The sequence below is a fragment of the Trichechus manatus genome, unplaced genomic scaffold (assembly GCF_000243295.1).
Source record: "Trichechus manatus latirostris isolate Lorelei unplaced genomic scaffold, TriManLat1.0 scaffold00062, whole genome shotgun sequence".
NCBI lineage: Eukaryota > Metazoa > Chordata > Mammalia > Sirenia > Trichechidae > Trichechus > Trichechus manatus.
The window spans coordinates 1,943,869-1,953,321 of record NW_004443998.1 but is presented as its reverse complement, the minus strand read 5'-3'; the positions used below and the strand labels follow the sequence as shown (position 1 = coordinate 1,953,321).

At 44.3% G+C, this 9,453-nt stretch overlaps 1 protein-coding gene across 3 annotated transcripts in view; it reads left to right on the top strand.

Moving 5' to 3' along the window:
* GFM1 (G elongation factor mitochondrial 1) overlaps nucleotides 1–9,453 on the top strand; it is a 53,926-nt gene that overhangs the window by 2,992 nt on the left and 41,481 nt on the right. For 2 of the 3 annotated variants that reach the window (XR_002824548.1, XM_023733863.1), the window contains exons 2-6: nucleotides 823–975; nucleotides 1,834–1,966; nucleotides 2,401–2,605; nucleotides 4,842–4,958; nucleotides 7,260–7,410. Coding sequence is in view for 2 of the 3 variants with exons in the window: in XM_023733863.1 (XP_023589631.1) it covers nucleotides 823–975; nucleotides 1,834–1,966; nucleotides 2,401–2,605; nucleotides 4,842–4,958; nucleotides 7,260–7,410 (759 nt within the window). In the remaining variant the exon portion in view is untranslated. The remainder of the gene's footprint in view (nucleotides 1–822; nucleotides 976–1,833; nucleotides 1,967–2,400; nucleotides 2,606–4,841; nucleotides 4,959–7,259; nucleotides 7,411–9,453) is intronic. The other variant, XM_023733864.1, reaches the window with a different exon arrangement.

Sequence of the window (9,453 nt, the reverse complement as noted above, 5' to 3'; positions counted from 1 at the left end):
GGTCCAGTGTCGTCATCATCCACCAGGGTGAAGTGATGGGGCATCAGGTCCAGTGTCATCATCCACTAGGGTGAAGTGGTGGGACATCAGGTCCAGTGTCGTCATCCACTAGGGTGAAGTGGTGGGACATCAGGTCCAGTGTCGTCATCCACTAGGGTGAAGTGATGGGGCAGCAGGTCCAGTGTCGTCATCATCCACTAGGGTGAAGTGATGGGGCATCAGGTCCAGAACAGACGTCAGGTTCAACCAATGTCGTGTCTTCCTTCTGGTCATTATTTAGTAGGTAATATTTCTTTGTAGTCTTATAACTAAGGTATTTCCAACTCAAACTCTCTGATTTTTTTAAAAAAATCTGTTTTGGGAGATCTGGAAGTCCTTTTAATTTTTTAACAATCGCTTAGTCCTTTGTGAGATTTTGATGTTGCATCTATGAAATAAAATCCCTTGTAACGTTTCACCTAGGATTGATAGCCTAGAAAGTCCACAGTAGGAATCCACAATGCTCTTTCAGTCTTTCCCTTTATTTTGGGAAACACATTTTTCAGGGCTCATGGGTGGAGAGCTCTCTGCAAAAATGTAAATTACTCTTAGGGAACAGGTCTTGTGTCTTGATCATTTGAATTCCAGGACCCAGGATAAAGCAGACACTCAGGAAATACATCCTTTCTGTCCGCTGTCAGCCGTCTGCCCTGTCAGGCTACCTCCGTGGTCTTGTTTGCCCATTAAGATTCCTTGGAGGAAAAATGTCTACCAAGCCCAAGCTAATCGCTCTGTGTTTTCTCTCATAAGAAGAGCATTGACTTGAGCTCTCTTACCTTCCAGGGTAGTTGGAAGGCCTGCCGATGGCATTCATCAGGGGTGGTTCCTAATGAGAAGATACGAAATATTGGAATCTCAGCTCACATTGATTCTGGAAAGACGACGTTAACAGAACGAGTGCTTTACTACACAGGCAGAATTGCCAAGATGCACGAGGTATACACCTGGTTGATTCCAGGTTCCTTAGAGCTTGGTTTTAATTGTTTTACAGTTAGGATTTAATAAACTTCCCAAAACTTGAAGCATAAAAAGAAAGAGCAACAGTGGATCTTTAACCAAAGTCACACATGCGGAGGGGATAGCTCAGGTTGGCTTGAAATGTTGCTGAGTGATCTCTTTAGAGACCATCGCTGTGGGCGTCCTGAGCTGATTGTCTGTTAAGAATGTTAAGTCAATGTGATGTACTCTTAAGCAGCCATTAAAATAGTATTTATGAATAATTGTTAATAACGTGAGGAAATGTTCATGATTTTAAATGGAGAAAAGTTTAAAATGATATATAGCGTGAGCTTAATAGTTAAAAAATACATATATCAGAAAAAAATTATTTAAAAAAATCTTACGACTCTCCTGGAGACATTATCATATCATTGAGTATTTAAGTCATCTCTCCAGTTTAAAATATTTCTTCAAATGAAGGTCACCTTGTTAAATCATATGCTTTAAAAGCAGAGTTCTTCCCGTTGAGGTCTCAGAATCCACAGGTAGCACAGCTGGCAAAGGTCTGTTCTCTGAAGATCTGCTTGCGGACTGACCCCTGGCTGGTGGGCAGGCGCAGAGGGACAGACATGGTCCTCAGACCAGGGAAGTTGCTGTGCCTTGGCAGTGGCTGAGAACAGTGGTGGAAAACCAGGTTGGGTAGGTATTAGAGGGCAAGACCTGTAATCGGTTTAACGGTTAGGCGTATCCGAAAATTGGATGAATCAAACACTTGTGTTCGGTTCCATTTCCATAGATTTTTTTCCTTCTTGGAATGCAAGGACAGAAAAATCGGAGTGCTGTGCTTGTGTTTAGGTGAAAGGAAAGGATGGAGTTGGTGCTGTCATGGACTCCATGGAACTCGAGAGACAAAGAGGGATCACCATTCAGTCGGCGGCCACCTACACCATGTGGAAAGATGTCAATATCAACATCATAGATACTCCTGGTGAGTGGCCTAGTGATCTGAATGCAGCTTGGGTTGGCAAAAGCACGTCCTTTCTACTGTGACCCAGCTCATTTGTGAGTGTTAAATGTTCAGAAGTCTGCCCATCGGTTCTTATTGAGAAGACTGACTTGGAGCCTTGAGCATTTCGTCTTTATGTGGTTTCTTTGAAAATAGCACAAATAAACTGTGAGTAGGAGAGTTCCTGCTTCTCCATATCGCAGCTGATTCCAAAGGCGCCCGTGCCCCAGTGTCTTCTGGAGGTGGTCTTTCGGGCTCTGGTCGTGGTGGCGAGTGAACAGTATTCATGGCTTAGAAGTCTGCACTCAGGTTAGAAACCTCACGGGAAGTGCAGAGGTACACAGATGTGTCGCAGTGCATGTGTTAAAAGCACAGTCTGCTCTTTAAGCCCCTCACATGCTTCTTTGTCTCTTTAGGTCACGTGGACTTCACAATCGAAGTGGAAAGGGCCCTGAGAGTGTTGGACGGAGCGATCCTTGTGCTCTGTGCCGTTGGAGGGGTGCAGTGCCAGACCATGACTGTGAATCGTCAGATGAAGCGCTACAACGTTCCGTTTCTAACTTTCATCAATAAACTAGACCGGATGGGCTCCAACCCAGCCAGGGCTCTGCAGCAAATGAGGTAGTGAGCCTTAGAAAGAGCAGATGGGGTGTGATGGTCTGGGCACAGGTCTTACATCTGGAAGGATGATGGGTTCATTGGCATTAAGCTTCTTTCTTGAGTTTTTCCTGGTTAGCATTTATGTACGTGAGTGATGTATCCTGGTAAATGGAACACAGAGGCCATAGTTCTTATTAGAACTCGTCAGCTCTGTAAAATCAGGAAGTAGGGCTTCAATGCTAGGGAGGTCGAAGAGGAATTCAGAAAACAGTCTGTCAGTTTATTCTGTTTCGCTATAATTAGAGAAGTTATAATCCAGAGTAGATTCTAAAGAATATTCCACAGTTTATTTAGAGAAACATAGAATACGTTAAGATTGTTCTCTTTGGTGTTAACCAGCCTTTACTTTAGGAATTTTTAGTAATGCTTTTGAATTGTATGCCGTAGAGATGATATTCCCTTGCTTTCGATGATAACATATTTGCTAGGATGACAGTAACACTTCCTTTTTGTGCCAGGTATAACCCAGTAGTATTTTTAGCATTTTGTACAATACTATATATTTCACATAGCCTTTAAAAAGAGTCAGAATTGCACTTTTCACCTTTCATAGATGTGTAAATGGAGCCGTGAAGTTTACACGGCAAAGCTGGTGCATACAGGTGGAAAAGTTCGTGGTAGTGTAGAGACTGGGAGTGATTTAACTGGTGAGAAAAGATACGGTGTTCAGAGCTTTCAGTGAGAGCTTTGCTTTGTGCACATGGGTAGAAGTGATGCATTTGAGGATATTAAAGTGAAATTTTTCTTTACTGGGTGTTTGTAATGTTTTCTTGGCATAACTGTGTTTTCACTTTTTTTCCTTACATTTTATTCCTCCTTGGCAGTAGGTGGGTTCTTTCTGTCAAGCTTCTTCTTCATCCAAGGAAAAGTCTTCTGTCATTTATTTGATTACTTTGGTTCTTTCTTTGCTTCTCCCCCTTTTACCTGTTTTCTCTTTGTAACTCCTGTTTAACAGATTGAGGATCTTCTGGAATGGCCTCTCTGTAATTTTTCTCTCATACTTTCTGTCTCCTCGTACTGCTCTGGGTTATAGGAGCGTTCTTCAGGGTGGGTATTCTACTTTGATATTCATCTGCATTCCTTCTGTTCTTTAGCCTTTTTTTTCCCCCAGTTTTACTAATTATATTGTTATTTGCATAAACTTTCTTTTTTACTGCAACATCTTTTATTAATAGAGACAATTCTCAAGTCTTTATAAATTTTTCTCTTCTTTCCTCTAGTAACTCTTTCTTCGGTGGTTAGTACTGTTTCTTGAGTTCATGCCTGTCTTTCAAGCTGTTGGTTTTTTTCAAATATTTGGCAATTCTTCGTTGTTGCTCCATAGTTATGGGTTGGGGTCTGGAGTCGGGACTAAACACTGGTGGCCAGACCCTGTTCCTTCTCCCGTGAGAACCCCCTCCAGGGAGTGCGGTTTCTGTTCAGTGGCTCTGCCTGGTCGGGGTGCGGGTGGCCTGTTCCTTCTCCCGCGAGAACCCCCTCCAGGGAGTGCGGTTTCTGTTCAGTGGCTCTGCCTGGTCAGGGTGCGGGCAGCCTGTTGATGAGTGTCTGGCTTTAACACCCACTCTGACTGTTTTCCTATAAAAACTCCCTCTTCAGATAGCTGTGCTCAGCTTTGCTAGAGTCAGCCGTTGTGAAATTGAGAGACGGGCTGTTCTCCCAGCATCCTTTCATTTCCTGGCCAGCCACCCACTGACTTGATTTGCCTTCCCATTCTGCCTCCTGGCCAGGGTATTCTGGGGATCTGATAACAAAACACTTATTTTGCAGGTTCTTTGGTTGCCTAAAAAGGGCCCTGGTGGCACAGTGGTTAAAGTGCTCAGCTGCTAACCAAAAGGTCGGTGGTTGGAACCCACCAGCTGCTCCGTGGGAGAAAGATGTGGCAGTCTGCTTCTGTAAAGATTACAGCCTGGGAAACCCTATGGGGCAGTTCTCCCCTGTGCTGTAGGGTCACGACCAGTCAGAGTCGACTCAGTGGCAGTGGGTTTGGTTTTTGTTGCCCAAATGAGGTTGTGGCTTCCTAGACTCACTGAGTTTGTCACCTGTTCCCGACTGCTCTGTATCTGCTCTGACATGCTGATGACACCCCTTCCAGTTCTCTAGCATCTGCACTGATATGTTTTTACGCTTCTTTTGTCATTTCAGAGGACTTTTGGAGGGGGGAAAAAAGAGGTAAACTTGTGTACTTCTATTTCTTCAGGTCCAAGCTAAATCATAACGCGGCGTTTGTGCAGATGCCCATTGGTTTGGAGACTGACTTTAAAGGTATCATAGATCTCATTGAGGAACGAGCCGTCTACTTTGATGGAGACTTTGGGTAAGTGTTAAAAAAAATACTATTAAAACCTTACGTTTTAAAGAGCATCATAGTGAAGGAAAATGATGAGTTTTTTAGTAAGCATCTTTTTAAACATGGCTGGAAGACATGATATCTTCAAGACGATTTTTTTTAAATGCCTTTAATCCTGTTTGCTCCCCATTCTTCTTGGTATTCATGCTGCCTTTGGGTAATGTACTCACATCACATTATGAGACGCACAGTTTGGTGGAAGGAAGCCTTCACCTGGGGCTCTAAAGTAATCCCCTTTTCTACTTGTCCATTCATTTCTTCGTTCATTTCTGCAAACTTTCATGGAACAGCTGCTGTGTCCTGGGTACTGTGATAAAAATCGGGAACCAGATAAGATCATAAATACCTGCTCTACCTGTTTCTCAGGATTGCTGTTGTTACGTGGCGTCAGGCCGGTTCTGACTCAGAGCAGCCCCGTGCACACAGAACAAAACACTGCCCAGTCCTGCGCCATCCTCACAGTCATTATTACGCTTGAGCCCATTGTTGCAGCCACTGTGTCAGTCTTGTTAAAGGTCTTCCTCTTTTTCGCTGACCCTCTACTTTACCAAGCATGATGTCCTTCTCCAGGGACTGGTCCCTCCTGATAACATGTCCTAAGGATGTGAGACATAGTCTAGCCATCTTTGCTTTTAAGGAGCATTCTGGCTGTAATTCTTCCAAGACAGATTTGTTTGTTCTTCTGGCAGTCCATGGTATATTCAGTGTTCTTTGCTAACACCATAATTCAAAGGCATCAGTTCATCAGTCAACGGCAATGGGTTTATAGCCCCAACCACACTCCTACAATTTTTTTTAACTGCTCTCACATATTCATCTTTTTATCCTTACGGTTCTATTTCTTGGGATTATAAAAATAAAAAGATGAATATGTGAAAGCAGTTGAAAATTGTACCAGTGTGTTTGGGGCTATAAACCCATTGCTGTTGAGTCGAATTCCGACTCATAGGGCCCTATAGGACAGAGCAGAACTGCCCCGTGGGGTTTCCGAGGCTATAATCTTTATGGAAGCAGACTGCCCACCTCCTCCCATAGAGTAGCTGGTGGGTTCAAACCACCTACCTTTCGGTCAGCAGCTGAGCGCTTCACCGTTGTGCCACCAGGGTTCCTTAGATCTAGGATTGGCTGGGAATTCACATTTCTAGAAAACTACTGGATGGTGCTGAGTATATTGATTATTGTGTAGGTTTTATTTGTTTAGCTGCCAGAGGGATGGTGAGTTGGGTTCAAAACTGAAGAGTCATATTTAGTAACCTTTTTCTACTGCAAAATGTGATACCGTGTGTTAAAAATTACTGAGGTTAATAGGGTTTTTCTTGGTGGAATGTGAATAGAGTCAGGTTTCTAATTCTGCTCGGTGGAGACTGATGCTCTGGTTAATAAGATTGTGGTTAATGGGGTTTTCAAGAGCTCGTGTGGGCTTTGGAGGCAGACACTGGCCTTGAACCCTCACTGCCCCATTCACTGGCCGTGCACCCTGGAGCGGTTACTCACCTGTTTAACTCGTGTCCTCACCTGAAAACGCAGGTAGTAGAAGCTGCTTCACGTGACGTGAAGCGTAAGTAAAATAACTCATCGACCAGCCTGTCTAGCGCTCATTGCGTTACGCGCATTCAGCAAGCGGATGGTCCTGTTACTCTGCATGCGTGCTGGTTTTCAGATAATTAGAATGTGCCGTTAGCTACACTGAAAAGATGTTAATCTTTCTTTGATTTAGTTGGTGCTTTGTCTAGTCATTGCTTTGAATTTATAAGTACTATACATACTCATTTTAGATAGCTAGACTAGGGATAAACCAGTATGTGTGAAGTGGGGTAGGAGTTTGCATTACATCTTTTATCATTATTTTCTGTAAAACTTGAGAAAAACAGAATGTGATGTCTGTTGCAAAACGGGAGATATACTAAGTTGAGAATTTAGAGGGTTAAAATGTTGTGGGGTTGTTAACCAATGTCATAAAACAGCATGTGTGTTGCTGTTACATGAGAAACTATCTGTTCTGTAAGCCTTCACCTGAAGTACAATAAAATATTTAAAAAAAAAAAAAAAAAAGCTGGAGATATACTTTTTTTTCCTCATTATAGTGGACTGTTTTTATTTTGCCCATTGTCTGAATTTTAAAAATACGTGTTAGCGTTATTTCCATGTTAATGCAAATATATCAGAGCTCTTTCTTATCTTAAAATCGTTACAGCCCTTGGTCCATTTCTTTGATTGGTGCTTTATAGGTTTAATTGGATATCCAAAACAAAACATGTCTTTTCTCAGTCAGATTGTCCGGCACGGTGAGATTCCGGCGGACCTGAGGGCAGCAGCAGCCGACCACCGGCAGGAGCTGATTGAATGTGTCGCCAACTCAGACGAGCAGCTTGGAGAGCTGTTCCTGGAGGAAAGAGTCCCCTCAGTTTCTGACATAAAGGCAGGTGCTCTCAAAATAACTCATATTAACAAGAAAATGAGCTTTTTAAGGGGAGGAGGGGCTGTGATGGACTTTATTAATGAAATCTGAGTAAATTTATTTTAACATAATTGATTTCCTCAAAAAATACTTGGCATGGAGTGTTACTTTTTCTTTTTTTAAGTAGAGAGTTATATAATATTTTAAAACAGGAAAGGAGTCCTAGTTCTGGGAGTATATCCTTATTGAAAAGGAAGGTAAACACAGAAGCGTCCCAGCAGTAAGTTCAAGAGACAAGGATGCTCATGTTTGCTGACTAAATGTTGGTGCTTAAACCATGGCGATATTTGGAAAGCTTTTTTGGTTCCTTTATTGGTTCCTCAGCTTTTTTAAATAAAAGAAGAAGGTCCCTGCCTAAGACGGATACTCATTTTGCCAAGCCAGTTGGTACACTTAGCAGAAGTGCAGTAAGTAATCATTGTAGGTAAGACGGTGTACTCACGGAGTTTGTAGCAAACCAGATGCGCAGGGAAAGACCACGTTGAAACTGAGGATGCTAACTAATAATTTTTCTTTGAACTGGGACGGCATCTTGTATCCTGAGTCCTTCAGCGTTCACAACAGCTCCCTGTTGAGTAAGGAGCCCCATCCAGGAAGGACAGGTCTGACCTCAGATAAAGTCAGGTGTTGAATCCTGGGAATCACCGTAGAGAGCTGGGTTCTTTATCCACTAAGTGGTGGGTGTCAGGAGGCCCCACGGCCACCCAAGGTTTGGTACTTGCTAGGGACTCACAGGGCCCAGCATGTGGCCATTGTCATGGCTAGGATTTATCACAGTTGAAAGAATATGAAGCCTGTCAACAAAGGGAAGGGAAAGCATGTAGGGCGAAGTCCAGGGAAACCAGGTGCCAGCTTCCCAGAGCCCTCTGCTGGTGGGGTCACACGGGACCCTCTCAGGTCCCCAGCAGCGAGTGTGACAACACGTGAGAGGTGGTCTATCAGGGGGGCTCATTAGAGACTCAGTGCCCAGGGTTTTTACTGGGGATGGGTCACAAAGGCACCTGCCTGGCACATACCAACAGTCCAGACTCCCAGAGTAACGCGGGGGTCGGGCATAAACCACGTTGTGGGCACAGTCTGGGCAGACGGACCCCTCCTGTCGGTTCTAGGAGTGCTGGGAAGCCTCCCAGAATCCAGGTTCCCAGACAGCAGCTGAGGGCCAGCCCTGCAGGCAGGCCTTGCTGAGGACAGCAATCTCAGACCCACTGTGCTAACTTTTCTGCACAGACACGTGGGGGTTGTTTGGTTTCTGTACTGTGGTCGGATATTATTATTGGGGACAGCGGAAAGGCCACAACTTTGAAGTACAGAAGTGATTCTTATACCCAACAAGGGGGACATTTGGGAAAAAATAAAGCTTTGGTTAGGCTGGTTGAAAGGATAATTTCAGTTTCTCCTTCTTTCTGTTCATTTACCACTCTCATATGGTCTGCTGTTCTGTGTGTGTAATGCAAGCAGGTAAGATTCCTGGGTGTCCCTAATTGCATATTAGGGAGGGATGGAGAGTCAAAGATGAGACCAGGTGTTCCAGGGGGCCTTGAGTCATTAGGGACTGAGCCATTTCTGCTTCTCAGCGATGACAACAGAAGAAGCAAGTTTTTCAGATAATTTCAGTACTGATCGCTTTTTTCCCACGTGTGTGTTCCTTTTTATACCCCCTTTTATCCTGCTCAGCTATTATCCTACCTTTCAGTTGGTAATGTTTAGAAATGGTGATTCTAAATGTTTTGCTTTCAGCTTTTCTGGGTGTCAGTAGTTTTACATTTCTCCCCGAGGACTGGGAAATACCTGTCTGAGGCGCTGTATTCCCCAGGGCAGGTGTGACCACAGCACGGCTGGCAGCCTTCTCCAGCTGTGAGAGCAGAAGCTCCACCACTGACTCAGAGCCTGCCAGCCAGTGGGGCCACGAAGGAGGTGCAGCTGGGCCCCGTCAGGGGTGCCCACGCTAGGAGGTGAGGAGGTGCAGCTGGGCCCCGTCAGGGGTGCCCGCGCTAGAGGTGAGGA